General features: G+C 38.4%; 1 protein-coding gene and 1 pseudogene across 8 annotated transcripts in view; both read left to right on the forward strand.

The window, feature by feature from the left end:
• The window catches only part of TOGARAM1 (TOG array regulator of axonemal microtubules 1), a 98,579-nt gene that overhangs the window by 46,984 nt on the left and 30,630 nt on the right, over positions 1–20,965 (forward strand). For 7 of the 8 annotated variants that reach the window (XM_036253239.1, XM_036253235.1, XM_036253236.1 and 4 more), the window contains 4 exons: positions 15,275–15,373; positions 16,554–16,729; positions 18,022–18,175; positions 18,378–18,512. In XM_036253239.1, the coding sequence (XP_036109132.1) occupies positions 15,275–15,373; positions 16,554–16,729; positions 18,022–18,175; positions 18,378–18,512 (564 nt within the window). The remainder of the gene's footprint in view (positions 1–15,274; positions 15,374–16,553; positions 16,730–18,021; positions 18,176–18,377; positions 18,513–20,965) is intronic. The other variant, XM_036253238.1, reaches the window with a different exon arrangement.
• On the forward strand, positions 20,831–20,927 carry LOC118621871 (annotated as a pseudogene).

Genomic DNA, 20,965 nt, shown 5'->3' on the forward strand with positions numbered 1-20,965 from the left:
GAAACTAAGGAATCCCTACTGACACTGCCCCCCACCCCTGCACACACACACTTTTTTTTTTTTTTTTTTTTTATCCTCACCCGAGGACATTTTTCCATTTTTTGTTCAGACAGAGCAGGAGGGAGAGAGAGGAAGAGAGAGAGAGAGAAACATCGACATGAAGGGATACATTGAGTGGTTGCCACCCGCACAACCAACCAGGGCCGGGGACAAACTGCAACCGAGGTACGTGCCCTTAGCGGGAACCAAACCCGGGTCTCTCTGTACCACAGGCTGACGCTCCACCTGCTGAGCCAAACCGGCCAGGGCCACACACACTTTTTTTATAAGACATTTAACCACTAAAATGGGGTGGAGAAATCATGTGAGTAAATGACTCTCAGATACCTACTTAGGTTTTAACCATGGAGTAAAACTCTGGAAACTGGAATATAATTTTCATGTAGTGGAACCTGGGAAAGCTTTTTTGTTGTCCCTTACAATTTATGTTCTTTGTTTGTTTGTTTGTTTACTTAGTAGCAAGTAGAATCTCTGTGAGTACTCTGTCCTTTTTTACAGCTGCATTTAAAACATTTCCTTTAGGGTAAGGAGTAAGAGAATTATTTTTTTAATCCTCACGCAAGGATATATTTATTGATTTTTAGAGAGGTAGGGAGACGGAGGAGAGGGAGGGAGAGAAATGAGAAACATCATATGAGAGAGACGTTGTATAGTTGCCTCCCATACATGCCCCCACTGGCGATTGAACCTGCAACCTAGGTATGTGTTCTGACCAGGAATCCAACCTGCAACCTTACAGTACATGGAACAGTGCCCGCCAACTGAACCACACTGGCCAGGGCAAGGAGTAGTGACTTTTTCAGGGTATAAATACTTAAATAGAATAATTAGATGTCACTTGTATTTAAGCATTTTAATCTTCTAGTAAGTGTAAAGAGCTGTCATTTTTGTGTATGGCAACTGTGGTTGAATCAGGTCAACTTCTGTTATTTCTTCAGTTGTGTACCGGCAATCAGGCATTCCAGGACATGTACTTTTTGGGTGGAAATAACTCAAATTGAGTAAGAGAGAACTTGATAAGAATCTTTATTTTTGTGTAAATTTCTTAAAACTTAATCTATAATGTAATTCTATATCTTTTCTTTGTGGACGAGATAAATTGTTTACTGTTTTGGGTGGGGTTAGTTCATTGTTTTTATAAAAGAGAATGACAGGATTTTTTTTTCATATTTACTTCCATATTTTATTTTCCATGGAAAGAAAATCAAAACTCGAAGGTCCTCCCTGAGGACTGAGGTGTCCCTGTTTCACACCACGTGCCCAGCTCATGGTTCCAGTGCCAGGAAGAGAAGTCCCCATAACTTCTGGCTGGTAAAACCAGTGGGAACTGAGGCTCAGGGAGGCTAAGGTGGCTGGAGTCCCAGGAAGCTCCTCTTAAAGGGCCTGTGCATGGAATTACTTGGACTCTCTCCCTCTAAGCTTGGAGGAGAGACAGCTCGAGGGGCACCAGAGATACAGGGAAGAACTGAGATGTTTGGCACTGGAGCATGGGATGGAGAAGGGGCATTCTTCAGGACAGATTGCTGTCAGAGGCCTTTATTCCTTTGATGAGCCCTTCCCTGGGGCAGCAGACAGCTGCTATATCTGGGACTCCAGCAACCTGGCTCACACTGGTTGCCCCACCCTGGTGATTCCCTGAGGCCCCGCCCCACCCAACTTTCAGGCCCACCCAAGCTGTTGCCAGTTGCTTAACCATAGGGTTGCCTTGTCTTGGATCCTGGTTCAGGTTTTTCTAAATTCTTTCAAATGAGCAGCATCTGGTCTCAGCTAGCCCCATACCACTCGTTAAGTAATACATAGAAACAAACACAGGGAGGCAGCCAAAATGAAGAGACAAAAAACAGGTCCCAAATGAAAGAACAGAACAGACCTCAGGAAAAGAACTATGCGAAATGGAGATAAGCAACCTAACAGATGCTGAGTTCAAAATACTGCTTATAAGGATGCTCAATGAACTTAGTGAGAACCTCAGTGAACTTAGTGAGGGCCTCAAGAGCATAAAAAGGACAAGTCAGAAATGAAGGATGTATAGTCAGAAAAGAAGGAAGCACTAACTGAAATAAAGAATGATTTACACAGATTCAGTAGTATAGTAGGTAAAGCCAAGAAGCAAACCATCGATTTGGAATCTAAGGAAGCAAAAAACACCCAATCAGAACAGCAAAAGAAGAAAGACTCTAAAAAAATGAGAATAGTATAAGGATCGTCTGGGACAACTTCAAGTGTGCCAGCATTCGCATCTTGAGGATGCCAGAAGGAGAACAGAGAGAACAAGAAATCGAAAACCTATTTGAAACAATAATGGCAGAAAACTTTCCTAACTTGGTGAAGGAAAAAGACATACACATCCAGGAAGCACAGAGAGTCCCAAACAATATGAAACCAATGAGGCCCACACCAAGACACATAGTAATTAAAATGCCAAAACTTAAGGACAAAGAGAGAATCCTAAAGGCAGCAAGAGATAAGCAATAGGTTACCTACAAAGGAAACCCCATAGGGCTCTCAACTGACTTCTCAACAGAAACACTACAGGCCAGAAGGGAGTGGCATGAATTAATCAAGGTCATGAAAAACAAGGTTTTGAATCCAAGACTGTTCTGTCCAGCAAGGCTATCATTCAAAGTAGAAGGTCAAATAAAGACCTTTCCAGACAAAAAAAGGCTTAGGGAATATATTAACACAAAACCAGCACTGCAAGATATGCTCAGAGGACTGCTGTAATTAGTAGAAGAAATAGGAAGAAAAATATAACCACACTAAACAAAAATGGCAATAAATAAGTACATATCAATTATCACCTTAAATGTGAATACTTTGAATGCTCCGATAAAAAGACACAGAGTAGCTGACTGGATAAGAAAACACGACTCACATATATGTTGTTTACAAGAAACCCACCTCACAAAAATAGACTCACATAGGTTGAACGTGAAGGGATGGAAAAAAATCTTTCAAGCAAATGGAAACCCAAAAAAAAGCTGGGGTAGCAATGCTCATATCTGATAAAGTAGATTTCAAAATGAAGGCCATAACTAGAGACAAAGAAGGCCACTACCTAATATCGAAATTATCTATCCAACAGGAAGATATAACCTTGGTAAACATATATGCACCCAATATAGCAGCACCAACATATATTAAAAATCTTTTGGAGGACTTTAAAGGAGAAATCAACAGCAATACAATCCTATCAGGGGACTTCAATACCCTGCTGACATCACTGGATAGATCTTCTAGACAAAAAATTAACAGGGAAACACAGACTCTAAATGAAGTGCTAGATCAAATGGATTTAATAGATATCTAGAGAGAATTACACCCTAAAACTGCAGAATTTACATTCTTCTCAAGTGCACTTGGGACATTCTCAAAGATAGATCACATGTTAGGGCACAAACTAAGTCTGTACAAGTTCAAGAAGATTGAAATCATATCAAGCATCTTCTCACATCACAATGGCATGCAACGAGAAATCAATTGCAACAAGAACCTGCAAAGATATTTGAAAAACATGGAAGCTAAATAGCATGTTATTGAACAATGAATAGGTTACCTTGGAGATCAAGGAAGAAATTAAAAACTTTCTGGAAACCAATAAAAATAAACAGACAACACAAAATCTGTGGGATGCAGCAAAAGCAGTTCTGAGAGGGAAGTTCATAGCACTACAGGCATACCTCAAAAAGGAAGAAAAAATTTTAAAAGACTATCTAACGTCACAACTTAAAGAACTAAGAAGCAAAAAAAAGAAAACCACAGAGCAAGTAGAAGGACGGAAATAGTAAAGGTCAGAGCAGAAATAAATGACATGGAGACCAAAAAAAAAACAATTCAAAGGATCAATGAAACAAAGAGCTGGTTCTTTGAAAAGATAAACAAGATTGATGGACCTTTAGCTAGACTCACCAAGAAACAAAGAGAGAGAACCCAAATATACAAAATCAGAAATGAAAGAGCAGAAATAATAACTGATACCACAGAAATACAAAGGATTGTGAATAAATACTATGAACAATTATACGGCAAATTTGACAATCTAAGCGAAATGGACAAATTTCTAGAAACACACAGTCTCCCAATATTGAACTGGGAAGACAGAGAAACCTTGAACAGACCAATAGCAACAAAAGATATTGAAGATGTAATCAAGACTCTCCCAGCAAACAAAAGCCCAGGCCCAGACGGCTTCACTGTGGAATTTTATCGAACATTCAAATAATTAATTCCCCTTTTCCTCAAACTATTTCAAAAAATTCAAGAAGGAAGACTTCCAAACTCATTTTATGAGGCCAACATAATTCTTAATTCCAAAACCAGAAAAAGACACTACAAAGAAAGAAAACTACAGACCAATAGCCCTAATGAACAAAGATGCCAAAATCTGAACAAAATACTAGCAAATCGGATCCAGCAATACAGCAGATATATTATTCACCATGACCAGGTGGATTCATCCCAGGGATGCAAGGCTGGTACAATATTTGCAAATTAATAAATGTAATACACCACATAAACAAAATGAAAGATAAAAGTCATATGATCATTATCAATAGACGCTGAAAAAGCCTTCAACAAAATCCAGCAGCCATTTCTGATTAAAACGCTCAGCAATCTGGGAATAGAGGAATCATATCTCGACATAATAAAGGCCATGTATGAAAGACCTACAGGCAACATCATACTCAATGGGCAGAAATTAAAAACCTTTCCTTAAGAACAAGAACAAGACAAGGATGCCCACTTTCGCCACTCTTATTTAACATAGTACTGGAAGTCTTAGCCACAGCAGTCAGACAGAAAGAAAAAATAAAAGAGATTCAAATTGGAAAGGAGGAAGTGAAACTGTCATTCTCAGATGCATGATACTATATGTAGAAAACCCCAAAGACTCCATCAAAAATTTACTAGACTTAATAAATGAATTTGGCAAAGTAGTAAGATACAAAGTTAACATCAAGAAATCAATGGCATTTTTATACACCAATGATGAACTCACAGAAAGAAACTAAAAAAACAATCCCATTTACCATTGTGGCAAAAAAATTAAGATACCTAGGAATAAACTTAACCAAAGAAATAAAGGAGGTATTCTCAGACAACTACAGGTCATTGAAAAAAGAAATAGAGGAAGATATAAAAAAGTGGAAGCACATACCTTGTTCATGGATTGGAATATTTAACATCATTAAAATGTCCATATTACCCAAAGCAATCTATACATTCAATGCAATCCCCATCAAAATACCAGCGGCATACTTTACAGAACTAGAACAAATACTTTAAAAATTCATATGGAAGCAAAAGAGACCTCGAATGGCCACAGCAATCTTGAAAACGAAGAACAAAGTTGGAGGGATCACATTAGTAGATTTCAGTTCATACTTCAAAGCCACTGTATTCAGAACAGCCTGGTACTGGCATAAGAATAGGCATATAGACCAGTGGAACAGAACAGAGAACCCAGAAATGGACCCAAGGCAATATGCTTAATTAATATTTGACAAAGGTGGCTAGAGCATACAGTGGAGTAAAGACAGCCTCTTTAAAAATGGTGTTGGGAAAATCAGACAGCTACATGCAAAAAAATGATACTACCATCAACTTACACCATACACAAGAATAAACTCAAAGTGGATAAAAAACTTAAATGTGACTCATAAATCCATAAAAATCCTAGAAGAAACTGTAGGCAAGAAAATTTCAGATATCATACGCAGCAGAATTTTTACTGATTCATCACCTAAGGCAACAGAAACAAAGGAGAAAATGAACTCATGGGACTACATCAAACTCAAAAGCTTCTGCACAGCAAAAGATACAGTCATCAAAATGGAAAGGCAACCGACTGTATGGGAGAGCATAATTACCAATGAAATATTGGATAAGGGGGTAGTTTTCAATATATAGAGAGTGCTCATACAACTGCACAAAAGGAAAACAAAGAAACCAATTAAAAGATGGGCATGGAAACTAAATAGACACCTCTCCAAACAGGACATACAAATGGCCAAGGACATATGAAGAAATGCTCAACATCACTAATCATCAGAGAGATGCAAATTAAAACAACAATGAGGTATCACCTCACACCTGCCAGAATGGCCGCCATCAACAAATCTTCAAACAACAAGTGCTGTCGAGGGTGTGGAATAAGGGGGACTCTAGTGCACTGCTGGTAGTAATGCAGACTGGTGCAGCCACTGTGGAAAACAATATGGTGTTACCTCAGAAAATTAGAAATTGAACTTGCATTTGACCCAATGATTCCACTTCTAGGAATATACCCTAAGAAGCCTAAAACACCAATCAGAATATATGTACTCCCGTGTTTGTAGCAGCACTATTTACAATAGCTGAGATCTGGAAACAGCCCAAATGTCCATCAGTAGACAAATGGATAAAAAAGCCATGGTACATATACACAATGGAGTACTATGCAACTGTAAGAAAGAAAGATCTTTTATCCTTTGAGACAACATAGGGGGACCTGGAAAGTATTATCATAAGCGAAACAAGCCAAACAGAGAAAGACAAGTATCATATGATCTCAATTATTTGTGGAATATAATGAACATAACAGTCTGAGGAATGGGGTAGTTCCAGAGACGTGGAAGTGGGGTACAGAGTTACAATCCCCAGAAGAGGGTGTGGTGGGGGATAGATAAACCACAGAACTTATATGCATCTATGTATGAACAATTGACATGAACAACAAAGATGGGGACAGGGTGGGACAGGGGTGGAAATCAGTGGTGTAAGAAGGAGAAACATCTAACAAAAACAAATAAATTCATTAATAAAAACAGAAAAAAATAAAATACCTAAGATAAATATTTTTCACATGCAGAACAGATAAAAGAATTACAAATTGGTTGCTAGACTAACAAACCTCAAATGGAAGGGGGTTGGGGAGTGGGAAGAAATAAACCAAAGAACTTCTATGCATATATGCATAACCAATGAACACAGACAGCGGTGTGGGAAAAGGCAGGAAGGCAGTCAATGGGGGGAGGGGGGGGTGAAGAACATCTGTAATACATTCAACAATAAAGATATAATTTTTTTAAAAGAAAGAAAATCAAAATATACTCTTGCTGACTAGTTTGGCTCAGCAGTTAGAGCATCGACCTATGGACTTAAGTTTGTGGGCTCAGTTCAATTCTGGTCAAGGGCACATGCCTAGGTTCAGATTCGATCTCTGGGCCTGATCAGGGTCATTTGGGAGGCATTCAGTCAATGTGTCTCTCTCACATCGATGTTTGTCTCTCTCTCCCTTCCACCCTTTCTAAAAATAAAATCAATGGGGAAAGATCCTCAGGTCATGATTAACAACAAGAAAAATACTTTTCTTTCTAAAGATAATTCATATCCTAACATATTTTTTAAATTCTTTTTCATAATTGTTTTTGAAATAATTGCCAAATATATTTACTCACTGCTAGTGTATCCTTTTTTGTACAGCAAAATCATAAAAATATGTGTATCATTTGACTATCAGTTAATTCTACCCAGAAAATTACTTCACACTCACATTTCCTATTCTAAAGCATGTACTAGATCTCTGTGGTCAACAAGAATAAACATGTTCAAACTTAAATTTACCTTTCTTTCCAGACCTGTTCATCTTCCTTTGTTATCCATTTCTGTTAGTAGCATCAGCATTTTCCCATGTATGGAGACTTTAGAGTCATCTTCTTTCTCTCCAAGTTCAGTTAGTGACCCATCTTACCAGTACTTCTCAGTTTAATTTGGACCTTCATTACCAACCCTGGATAATTACAGTAATCTTCTGATAAGACATCTTGCCTCTTATTTTCATCCCTTTTTATGCAAACTGCATACTCTTCCAGTATTATCTTAAGTAAAGTCATCCTCTCTTGCATACACAAAACCTTTAGTAGTTCCCCATTTCCCACAGAATAAATTTCTTACTCTGTAGCTTAATATTTTAGACCCCTAAGAATCTTACCTTAGGTTAACTTTGTTTTAAATCCTCACTTGGCGTAATGTTTTTATTGACTTTTTTTTTTTTTTTTTTTAGAGAGCAAGGGAGGAAGAGAGAGAAACACTGATCCTATTCACACCCCGAGAACAGGGATTGAACCCGAACCCCAGGTATGTGCACTGACCGGTGATCAAACCCGAAGCTTTTCCATGTTTGAAACTATCCTCCAAACAACTGAGCCACACTGGCCAGGGTGCCTTAGCTTAACGTCTTTGCATGATTTCTTACTATTATACCTCCTTTCATGCTCTATGCTCTAGCATTTTTAATACTAGTAGTTTTCTCAGCATATACAGTATGCCTACATTCCCTTTTTCAATCTTTATGTGTCCAGTTCATGTATGCTCTTTGAATAATGGTTTAAAAGCCATTTCTTTAGCCCGGCTGGTGTGGCTCCGTGGTTGAGCATGGACCCATGCACCAAGAGGTCGCTGGTTCAATTACCGGTCAGGGCACATGTCCAGGTTGTGGGCCTGATCCCCAGTTGGGGGTATGCAGGAGGTGGCCAGTTGATGTTCTCTCTCATTGATGTTTCTTTCTCTCTCTCCCTTTCCCTTCCTCTCTCTCTAAAATCAATAAAGAGAAAAAAAAGAAAAAAGGCCATTTCTTTAGAAAGCTTTCCCCATTCTCTGGCCTGAAGTAGGACAGGATACTTAAAAGTAAAGATACTGTTATATTTATATCCTTCTTGTGCTTTGTATATAAACGTGTTCAGCCCTGGTCGGGTGGCTCAGTTGGTTGAAACACTGTTCTGTGCACCAAAAGCTTGGGAGTTCGATTCTCAGTCAGGGTACATACCTAGGTTGCGGGTTCACTCCCCATCAGGATGCCTGCAGGAGACAACCGATTGATGTTTCTCTCTCATATATTTCTCTCATCCTTTCTCCCTCTCTCTCCATTAGTCAATAAAAAATACTTCCTCAGATGAGGATTAAAATAAATTAAGTAATTAATTAATGGAGTGGTGATGAGCTGACCAAAACTAATAGTGTATTGATAAAAAGCATAGATTACTTTGCTAACTTGATATTTTATATTCAGTTTTTATGTTTGTAGACTACTGTTGAGTAAGTTGTTTCATTTACTGAAGTTTGCTTCTGTTTGTTTGTTACTGAACATTTTGGGGGGCTAACTGATGTTTCTGTTAGTTGGCATGTGCTGTAACAGTGCAGATTAATTTTGATCATTCCAAGCTATACTTAAAGGAAAATAGGAAAAATGACCATCTACATGGGTTTCTTTCTTTAATCTCTGCCATTTTCACATGTAGCCAAAACAAGTTATTAGCTTAAGCAAGTTAGCAAAATAATCTATGTGCTTAATTTTTTTTCTTTCACATTTTATTTATTAACTAATTATTTTTATCTGTTTTATGTATGTATAATTAGTTTTTTTGCCACTTATGTTCATTGAAAAATATATGAGTACACATAGATTTTCAATAAGAATAGAATACTGTACATGTTCTACTCTTTTATTTTTTATTTAAATAATTTTTTATTGTTTACTTAGAGTTGACATACAACATTATATTAGTTTCAGGTGTGCAGCCCAGTGATTAGACATTATATAACTTAAAGTGATCACCCTGATAAACCTAGTACTCATCTGATATCAAACATGTTATTACAGTATTATTTACTATATTCCCTATGCTATACTTTACGTCTCCATGAGTATTTTGTAACTACAATTTGTACTTGGGAATCCCTTTACCTTTTTCACCCATCTCCCCAACCTCCCTCCCTCTCATCTGGCAAATGTCAAAATGTTCTGTTTCTATGAGTCTGTTTCTGTTCTGCTTGTTCATTTATTTTGTTTTATAGATTCCATATATAAGGGAAATCATATGGCATTGTATTCCTCTGTCGGACTTATTCCACTCAGCACAATATTTTCTACTTTCATATATGTTGTTGCAGATGGCAAGATTTCATTCTTTTTTATGATTAAGTTATATTCCATTGTATATGTGCACCACTTCTTTATCCATTCATCTATTGATGGACACTTAGGTTGCTTCCATATCTAGGCCATTGTAATTAATACTACAATGCATATATGGGTGTACATGTCTTTTCATTTTAGTGTTTTGGATTTCTTTGGATATATACTTAGAAGTAGAATTAGTGGGTCCTTCTTTGTCTCTTGTTGTATAGTCTTTGTTTTAAAGTCTATTTTGTCTGTTATTACTACCCCAGCTTTTGTTTGTTTCCATTTTCATGAAATAACTTTTTCCATCCTTTTATTTTCAGTCTCTGTGTGTCTTTCTATCTGAAGTGAGTCTCTTATAAACAGCATATGTAAAAGAATCGTGTTTTGTTATCCATTTAGCCTCCATATATACGTCTTTTGATTAGAGGATTTAATCCATTTTCATTTCATGTAATTATATATAGATATGTATTTATTGCCATTTTATTATTCATTTTTTGTTGTTGTGGTTGTTAATTTTCACCCGAAGATATAGTTTTCATTTGTCTTCAGGTAGAGTGAGAGGGAGGGAGGGAGAGAGACCCAAAGCGCATCTAAGGTACGTGCCCTTGACCAGAATTAAACCCACGACTCTTTGGTCCATGGGCCAACGCTCTAATTGCTGAGCCAAACTGGCCAGGGCTAATTCTTTTTTCTTTTTTGCTGTTCTAAATGGGTGTTTTTTGCTTCTTTACCTTCTAAATCCCTGCTTTGATCTGCTTCATCTACACCACTGTTGATTCCTTATAATGTATTCTTCATTTTAGTTAATGTAGTCTTCATTTCTGATTAGTTAACTTTTGTTTTCTATCTCTATTTTCATGTTTCCTACCTCTTTGTTGAAATTCTCACTAAGTTCATCTACTCTTACTCTAAGTTCATTGATTATCCTTATAACCAGTGCTTTGAAGTCTGCATCTGGTAGATTGCTTGTCTCCATTTTTCTGGAGTTTTGTTCTGTTCTTTCATTTAAGACATGTTTCTTTGTCTCCTCATATTGGCTGCCTTTTTGTGTTTGTTTCTATGTATTAGGTAGAGCCGCTGTGTCTCCTGGGCATGGTAGGGTAGCTTTATATAGTAAGTATCCTCTAGGTTCCAGTGTCACAACCTCCCCCATCACTGAGCTGGGCACTGTAGGTGTACCCCCAGTGTGGGGTGTGTACATCCTCTTGTTGTAGTTGAGCCTTGATTGCTGTTGGCACCTCAATGGGAGGGGTTTACTTCCAGGTCAGTTGACTGTCAAGACCGCTACAACCACTGTGGAGGATCAGCTATGCATGGGTGTACCCCACAGAGCAGGACTTAATTCAGCGAGACTCTGGCACCTACCAAGTCTACCCCTTGATTGTTTTGCTTGTGGAGGTGGTTGGATGGTGCTTCAACATAGCCTGAAGTGCTTTTGCTCTGAGGCCTCCCAGGTAGTGAAGGCCAAGGTTAGCTGCCACCTGTGCCCTGCCTGTGGCCACCATCCGTGAGCTACAAAGCAATCTGCAGATGGCTGTTAGTGGTGCTGGGCTTGGAGGTGTCCAAGAGAGGCCAAGCTTCAAACCAAGGCTAGCTGCCACTGGTACTCAGCCTGGGTCTACTTAGCAAGAGGTGTAGGGAATGCTGAAGCCAGATTGTTGCTTGTTTGAGAGATTTTAGGAAAGTCTGAAGCATGAGCCAAGACAAGCTGTTTGTATTGAAAAATCACTTTTCTGGGACTTGGGTGGGCCTGTACTGTAAGTTGGGTGGGATGGGGTCTTAGAGAATCACCTGGGTAGAAAGGCAAACATTGTTAGCCAGGTTGATGAAAACTCAGTTTGCCACCTGTGTGCTGGCTCTGTGGAGGAGAGGGCTCAGAAAAGGGACAATGGCTTTTGCCAGCACTTCTGTCAGGCAAAAAGTTGCCCCTCTAGCTTTCACCCTAATTCCAGACAATTTACTTCCTTCCTGTATGTCCCTGGTGCCTTTCGAGCTGCTACCCCAGTGCTAGAGCTCAGAGCAAGTTCACTATGGGTCCTTTAAGAGGACCATCTGGGACTCCAGAAGTCCTCTGTCTCACTTAACCAAAACCCTTGCTGATTTTCACAGCCAGAAGTTATAGGGACTTCTCTTCCTGGCTCTGGAACCCTGGGCTGGAGAGTCTGGTGTCGGGCTCCTCTCTCCTCAGACGGGACCTCTGCCACCAAGATATCCCTCCTGTTTTTATCTCTGACACTTTGGTATGGGGCCAGCGCTTCCATGTCTCCACCCTTCCTGTCAGTCTCCCTATGGCTTCCTTTTTAATTCCCTAGTTATAGAACTTCGGTTCAGGTAGATTTTAGGTGATTCTGAATGATGATTGTTCTGTTGTTTAGTTGTAATTTTGATTTGGTTGTGGGAAGATTTGAGAACCACATTTATCTATGCCACCATCTTGACCATGTATCTACTTAATTAAAAAACAAACAAACAGTTTTTAAATTTAACATAGTTAAGTGATTTTCTCTTTTTTTGTGGTATGTGCCCCTAGCAGGAACCGAACCCGGTACTCTCTGGTCCGCAGGCTGATGTTCAACCACTGAGCCAAACTGGCCCGGGCTGATTTTCTTTCACACACTCTAAATTAATGTATTTTGCATTTCATTTTTTTCTGCCTTGTAACATTCATCTAACACAGATTAATTGAACACCTGCTGTGTGCCAAGCACCGTACTAATGGGCTCTGAAATATAATGATCAACTCTAGACGTTTAATAGGTTCTATCTCCATAGAGCTCATAGTTTAGTAGGAGAGAGAATAATTAAATAAGTAATTACAAACGTCAACCTAAGAAAGTACAAATTGCTGTGAGAGTCACATGATCTGTTTCCAGGAGTTAGAGGCTTTCCTTCATGGTTGTCACCCTTTTGTTCCTTGATTATCATGCTGTGATTATTTTCTTGCATGTCTTTCCCACTAACCCTGGCATGTGTAAACTTCTTTTTTTTAAAAATCTTTATTGTTGAATATATTACAGATGTTCCTCATTTTTCCCCCATTGACCCCCTCCTCCTCACTCATGCCCCCATCCCATCTTTTCCCACACTGTTGTCTATGTCCATTGGTTATGCATGTAAGTTCTTTGGTTTATTTCTTCCCACCCCCTCAACCCCTTTCCCTTGGAGGTTTGTCAGTCAAGCAATGAATTTCTACTTCTTAATCCCTTCACCTTTTTCACCCATTCCCCCAAACCCCCTCCCAACTGGCAACCAACAAAATGTTCTCTGTATCGATGAGAATGTTTCTGTTCTGCCTGTTCATTTTGTTTGTAGATTCCATTATCGATAGATATGTATTCATTGCCATTTTGTTTGTTCATATATTTTATCTTTTTCTTCAAAAAGACCCTTCATTATTTCATATAATAACGGTTTGGTGGTGATGAACTCCTTTAACTTTTTCTTGTCTGGGAAAGTCTTTATATGGCCATCGATTCTAAATGACAGCTTTGTAGGATAGAGTAATCTTGGTTGTAGGTTCTTGCTTTTCATCACTCTGAATATTTCTTGCCACTCCTTTCTGGCCTGCAAAGTTTCTTTTGAGAAATCAGCTGACAGCCTTATGGGAACTTCCTTGTAGGTAAGTAACTGCTTTTCTCTTGCTGCTTTTAAGATCCTCTCTTTGTCTTGAACCTTTTGCATTTGGATGATGATGTGTCTTGGTGTGTGCCTCTTGGGGTTCATCTTGTTTGGGACTCTCTGTGCTTCCTGAACTTGTATGTCTGTTTCCTTCACCAAGTTAGGAAAGTTTTCTGCCATTATTGTGTCAAATAGGATTTCAATTTCTTATTCTCTCTCTTCTCCTTCTGGCACCCCCAAGATGCGAATGTTGGCACTCTTGAAGTTGTCCCAGAGGCTCCTTACACTATCCTCATTTTTTTTTATTCTTTTTTCTTTTTGCTGTTCTGATTGGGCTTTATATTCCAGATCAATGGTTTGCTTCTTGGATTTACGTACTCTACTATTGAATCTGTGTAGATTATTCTTTATTTCAGTTAATGCCTCCTTCATTTCTGACTGTGCATCCATCATTTCTGACTGGTCCTTTTTTATGCTCTTCAGGCCCTCACTAAGTTCATTGAGCATCCTTATAAGCAGTTTTTTCAACTCAGCATCTGTTAGGTTGCTTATCTCCATTTCGCATAGTTCTTTTCCTAGGGTTTTGTTCTGTTCTTTCATTTGGGACCTGTTTCTTTGTCTCCTCATTTTGGCTGCCTCCCTGTGTTTGTTTCTGTGTATTACTTAACGAGTGGTATGGGGCTAGCTGAGACCAGATGCTGCTCATTTGAAAGAATTTAGAAAAACCTGAAGCAGGATCCAAGACAGGCCAATCCTATGGTTAAGCAACTGGCAACAGCTTGAGTGGGCCTGAAAGTTGGGTGGGGCGGGGCCTCAGGGAATCACCAGGGCGGGGCTACCAGTGTGAGGCAGGTTGCTGGAGTCCCAAATATGGCGACTGTCTGCCGCCCCAGGGAAAGGCTCACCAAAGGAACAAAGGCCTCCGACAGCACGTTTGTACCAGAAAAAGCCCCCTCTCCAGCCCTCGCTCCAATGCCAAACAGCTCAGTTCTTCCCTGTATGTCTCTGGTGCCCCTCGAGCTGCCTCCCCTCCAAGCTTAGAGGGAGTGAGTCTGATGAGTCCGTGCACAGGCCCTTTAAGGAGCTGCCTGGGGCTCCAGCCGCTTCAGCCTCCCTGAGCCTCTGTTCCCACTGGTTTTTTCAGGCAGAAGTTATGGGGGCTTCTCTTCCTGGCACTGGAGCCCTGAGCAGGGCACCTGGTGTGGGACAGGGACCCCTCAGTTCTCAGAGAGGACCTTCCCAGCCAAGGTATCTTCCTGATTTTTATCCGCCACATGTGGGTGTGGGACCAGCCCTTCCGCCTCCGCCCCTCCTACCAGTCTGGATGTGGCTGCTGCTTTAATTCCGTAGTTGTAGGACTTCCATTCAGCTTGATTTCAGGCGGTTCTGAATGATGGTTGTTCTGTAGTTTAGTTGTAACTTTGATGTGGTTCTGTGTAAACTTCTTAAGGGAAGCAAGGTTTCTTTTCTCTCTGGTGCCTAGTCTGTACTAGTTATTCCAATGATAAATATTTATTGAATTAATGAACATGTGTGAATAAATAAATTCTAAATTCTTTGTATGAAATAAATTTTCAGTTTTAAAAGACCATATGATATCCCAAAACACTATATAATAAGTATTTTTAAATGTGGGGTTTTTTTCTTCAGGATTTACAGGGTCATCATCAAATTTACAGCAAATTTCCAGTTTTGACTTCTCATCCACAAATACCTTATCAGAAGACTCAGTAGTAGTTGTTGGAAAAGGTATTTCAAAGTTATTTAGCTTTTTAACTATATTTCATGTTCTTCACTCATAAGCAAAGTATATCAATAAAGAATAGAGAGGAGTTTGATTTAGGTGTTGAGTAGAACTTACTCTTTGAAAAGTTATTAAATTGAAATAATTAGAAGTGAATATTTCACATTTTTGTCCTCTAGCAAAACTATTGAAAAAAATTCATGTCAGTGATTTTCAGAGAAATGTTTTATGTATATGACAACTACAGTTTGGATACCTCTAAGACACTTTTAGGATAGCTAAGACAGTTTTATCATAATTTAAATGTAAATGGTAGTCCTTATTCATGAGCTTAGTAATCTGTATACATTAATATAATTTTATTACGACTTATATAATGTCTAGCCAAATCAGAATTAACACCTGTTAAATAGTTTAGAGGGGTTAGGGGACCTTTGTAGTACATATTTGCAAATATGCTTTAAAAACGAGATGGGTTTTTTTCCCAGCTTTATTGATGTTTAATTGACAAATAAAATTGTAAATGTTTAAAGTATAAAACATGATTTGACATCCATACATTGAGAAAGGATTCCCCTATCGAGTTAATTAACACATCCCAGCTGGTCTTTTTCTTAATTAAAGACCTAGAACGTGATGAGAGGCATTGAGGGTATACATCTTATTTTTGATAAAAAGAACGAAATGTTTGAAAAGCTTTCCTAACTACTTTACTTGATACTCTCATTAAGTTATGTTAAGGCCCTTCTCAGATTGGCTCCAACCTACTCTTGCAAACTATTTCCTGTTATTTTTCTACTTGACTTATGCCAAACCAAACTAATGTATTCACTCTACTTATATACTTTATACTTGCTCAGTTCTCATAGGATAGCCTTCCCTCCTGGTCTCCAAATCCATTGTGTCTTCCAATCCCAGCTCAAATCCTTGCTTCTTGAAACCATCTTAAACATCCAACCTTTCCTTCCTGCGAACTCAGCACTTACAGGATCTCATTTCATGTTATATCCTGTAACACTCTTATATTATCATTCTGTTAGGGTATTTGCTTTTATATTTTAGTTTTTAACATGTGTTTTATTAACTGTATTGTTTATTTCTTGAATTCCAGAGACTTAAACTTTGTTTATTCAGAGTGACAGCACATAAATACTTAATTGAAATTTGATTGTTGGTTGATTTCAGGTGTATTTGGAAGTCCAAATTCAGCACCAGCAACCTACAGCCAATCAGTGATATCTTCTGTAGAAAATGGGTGTAAATTTTTAGTTAAACAAAGCATTGAACCACCACCAGGGATTTACGGAAGAGCAGTCCAACAAAGTATTCCATCATATCTTAATGCTGAGGATGAAAAAGATGTAAGGTTATTTGCTTAATTATTTCGGTAACTTTAAGCCTCTAATACATTACTGTTTTGTTTTGTTTTTAGAGAGAGTGGAGTGGAAGGGAGGGAGGAAGGTAGAGGCAGAGAGAAAGAGAAACGGAAACATCAATGTGAGAGAAATACATTGATCTGTTGCCTCCAGCACGACCCCAACCGGGGACAGTGATTGAACTTCAACCTAGGTACTTGCCCTTGACTGGGAATTGAACCTGCAACCCCTCAGTCCTCAGACCGATGCTCTAACTGCTGAGTCAAGCCGGCCAGGGCATTACTGTTTTTTATACATCAGATTTTGGTTGGTATAAGTGTTCCAATTAAAAATTTTTAAATTGTAGTATAATTGAAAATTCTGATGCTTAATTATTTAAATAATAAATTACTCTTATTTTTCACCAAATATGTTCATGTTCTGTTGTAAAATATCTAGTCTATTTTATACTATACATGTACTTAGTATACATATATACATGTGTATGTATATAACAATTTTCTAGGAAATAATCCAAGGGTAACAGATTAATATTTTTAGGCACAAGTTTAGTTGAATATTACCACTATATAATTCTATTCAATTTTAGAATTTCTGGAATAAGAACTAAGATATGTATATTTTATATTGTATATATTCATTTAATGCCTATATACTGTTGTCCGAGGTGAAGATATTTTATTTTATTTTATTTTATTTTTTTTATCCTTACCCGAGGACATTTTTTCATTTTTTGCTCAGACAGAGCGGGAGGGAGAGAAGAAGGAAGAGAAAGAGAGAAACATCAATGTGAAAGGGACACATCGAGTGGCTGCCACCCACATGACCCAACCAGGGCCGGGGACAAACTGCAACTGAGGTACATGCCCTTAGCAGGAACTGAACCCGGCTCTCTGTGGACCGCAGGCCAACGCTCTAACCGCTGAGCCAAACTGGCCAGGGCAAAGATAGTTATTTTATTTTATTTTTTTTATTTTTATTTTTTTTATCCTCACCGGAGGACATTTTTCCATTCTTTGTTCAGATAGAGCGAGGAAGAGAGAGAGAGAAGCATCAACGTGAAAGGGACACATCGAGTGGCTGCCACCCACATGACCCAACCAGGGCCGGAGACAAACTGCAACCGAGGTACATGCCCTTAGCGGGAACCGAACCCGGGTCTCTCCGGCCCACAGGCCGATGCTCTAACTGCTGAGCCAAACCGGCCAGGGTGAAGATAGTTATTTTAAATGTCAAACTCCCTGAATATTTTCAGATATTTCAACTTTTTCATGCAGATCAAAATTTCTGTTTCAAAATCTACTTTTGACAAGATGAAACAAAAGAGAAAAGAGGAAAAAGAACTTCTTGATATTAAAGACAGTGAAAAGAAGGAACAGAATCCTTGGGAACAAACTAAACATACAGGAACTGAGAAAATGGCATCTGAAAGTAAGTGGAATCTAGCTTTTTTTAACTAGTAATATTCTAAAGCTAGTATATTGTGTGTGGTTTAACTGAGGGTGATATATGGCTAATAGTGGAATATGTTGAACTATATTGATGAATTTTGCAAGACCTAGTAGCTTAACTATTATAATAAATATTAACTATTTCTCATAAAGAGAAACTTGATTGTTTTTCTCTTTTCTAGATTTAAATATTTTTGGAGATGAGGTGGGAATATCAAAACATGAGAGTTCCTCATTAGAAAACATTACCTACAACCCTCCGCTGAAAGGAGGGGCCAGTTTAAGAAGGTCACCATCTTCAGTGTTTTCAGATTCAGGTAAATCACTTGTTTAAATGTAAAGAGTGATGCCACAAATGCCTGTTAAGCTTAAGAGACCACATCTGGTTCGGGTCACTAGCGATGGAGAGAGCACTAAACTAGTAGGAGTCATTTCAGTGGTTCTCAACTTTCCTAATGCCGTGACCCTTTAATATAGTTTCTCATGTTGTATGTGGGCATATCTGCATGTGGGCGGACCCGCCTGATAACTGATAGAGGAGTGGTGTCTTCAGTTCCTAACACCATCGGAAATATGTTTTCCAATGGTCTTAGGCGACCCCTGTGAAAGGGTCGTTCCACTGTATACTCTTGCCACCTTTGTCAAATATTATTTGAGCATAATGTCTTGGGTCAATTTCTGGGTTTTCTGTTCTGTTCAATTGGTCTATATGCCTGTTCTTGTGCCAGTACTAGGCTGTTTTGATTACAATGGCTTTGTAGTATAACCAGATATTCGGTGTTCTGATCCCTCCTACTTTGTTCTTTTTCAAGATTGCTGTGGCTATTCGGGGTCTTTTTTGGTTCCGTGTAAACTTTTGAAGTCTTTGTTCTAGTTCTGTGAAATACGTTGGTATTTTAATGGGGATTACATTGAATCTATAGATTGCTTTGGGTAGTATGGATATTTTAATTATGCTAATTCTTCTCATCTATGACCAAGGTATATGCTTCTACTTTTTTATATCCTCCTCTATTTCTTTTTTCAGTGACCTTTAGTTTTCTGAGAACAGGTCCTTTATTTCTTTAGTTAGTTTATTCCTAGGTATCTTAATTTTTTTGCTGCAGTGGTAAATGGGATTGTTTTTTTCTCTTTCTGTGAGTTCATCATTGGTGTATAAGAATGCTGTGGATTTCTTGATGTTAATTTTGTATCCTACTACCTTACCAAATTTGTTTACTAAATCTAGTAGATTTTTTGATGGAGTCTTTAGGGTTTTCTATGACCAATATCATGTCATCTGTAAATAATGACAGGTTCACTTCCTCCTTTCTAATTTGGATCCCTTTTATTTTTTCTTCAAATCTGATTGCTGTGGCTAAGACTTCCAGTACTATGTTAAATAAGAGTGGCGAAAGTGGGCATCTCTTTCTTGTTCCTGTTCTTAAGGGGAATGCTTTTAGTTTTTGCCCATTGAATATGATGTTGGCTGTAGGTTTTTCATATATGGCCTTTATTATGTCAAGATATGATCCATCGCCCTGGCTGGTTTGGCTCAGCAGTTAGAGTATGATCCAGTGGATCAGAGAATCCCAGGTTCGGTTCCCACTAAGGGCATGTACCTCTGTTTGCAGTTTGTCCCTGGCCCCGGTTGGGGTCATGTGGGTGACAGCCAGTTGATGTGTCTCTCTCACGTCAATATTTCTCTCTGTCTCTCGCCTCCCTCTCTCGCTCCTGCTTTATCTAAAGAGAATGCAAAAAATGTTCTCAGGTGAGGATAAAAAAAAAAAGATATGATCCCTCTGTTCCCACATTGCTGAGCATTTTTATCAGAAATGAATGCTGGATTTTGTCGAATGCTTTTTCAGCGTCTATTGATGTGATCATATGATTTTTATCTTTCATTTTGTTTATATGGTGTATCATATTTATTGATTTGCGAATATTGTACCATCCTTGCATGCCTGGAATGAATCCATCTTGGTCATGGTGAGTAATTTTTTCAATGTATTGCTGGATCCGATTTGCTAGTATTTTGTTAAGGATTTTGGCATCTATGTTCATCAGGGATATTGGCCTGTAGGTTTCTTTCTTTGTAGTGTCTTTATCTGGTTTTGCAATTAGAATTATGCTGGCCTCATAAAATGAGTTTAGAACTCTTCCTTCTTGTTGAATTTTTTGGAATAGTTTGATGAAAATGGTTGTTAGTTCTTTGAATGTTTGGTAAAACTCCCCTGAGAAGCCGTCTGGGCCCGGGCTTTAGTTTGCTGGGAGAATCTTGATTACATCTTCAATTTCCTTAGTTGTTACTGGTCTATTCAAGTTTTCTATCTCTTCCTGGTTCAGTTTTGGGAAACTGTGTGTTTCTTGAAATTTGTCCATTTGTCTAGATTGTCCAGTTTGTTGGCATATAATTGTTCATAGTATTTGTTAACGACCCTTTGTATTTTTGTGGTGTCAGTTGTTACTTCTCTTTTGTATCTGGTTTTGTTTATTTGGTTCTTCTCTTTGTTTCTTGGTGAGTCTAGTTAAGGGTCCATCAATCTTGTTTATCTTTTCAAAGAACCAGCTCCTTGTTTCATTGATATTTATATATATCAGTCTTACATATGAAATCTAATAAAGGTATCTGAATCACTAAAAAAATAAAATGAGGGTGCTTGCTTCGGCAGCACATATACTAAATTTGGAGTAACACAGAGATTAGCATGGCCCCTGATAATATGCAAATTTGTGAAGCCTTCCAAAGTTATTTTATGTAAAATAAAGTGAATGTAAACTGTAATTGAAA

This window comes from Molossus molossus, unplaced genomic scaffold (genome assembly GCF_014108415.1).
Source record: "Molossus molossus isolate mMolMol1 unplaced genomic scaffold, mMolMol1.p scaffold_m16_p_1, whole genome shotgun sequence".
In the NCBI taxonomy this organism is placed as follows: domain Eukaryota; kingdom Metazoa; phylum Chordata; class Mammalia; order Chiroptera; family Molossidae; genus Molossus; species Molossus molossus.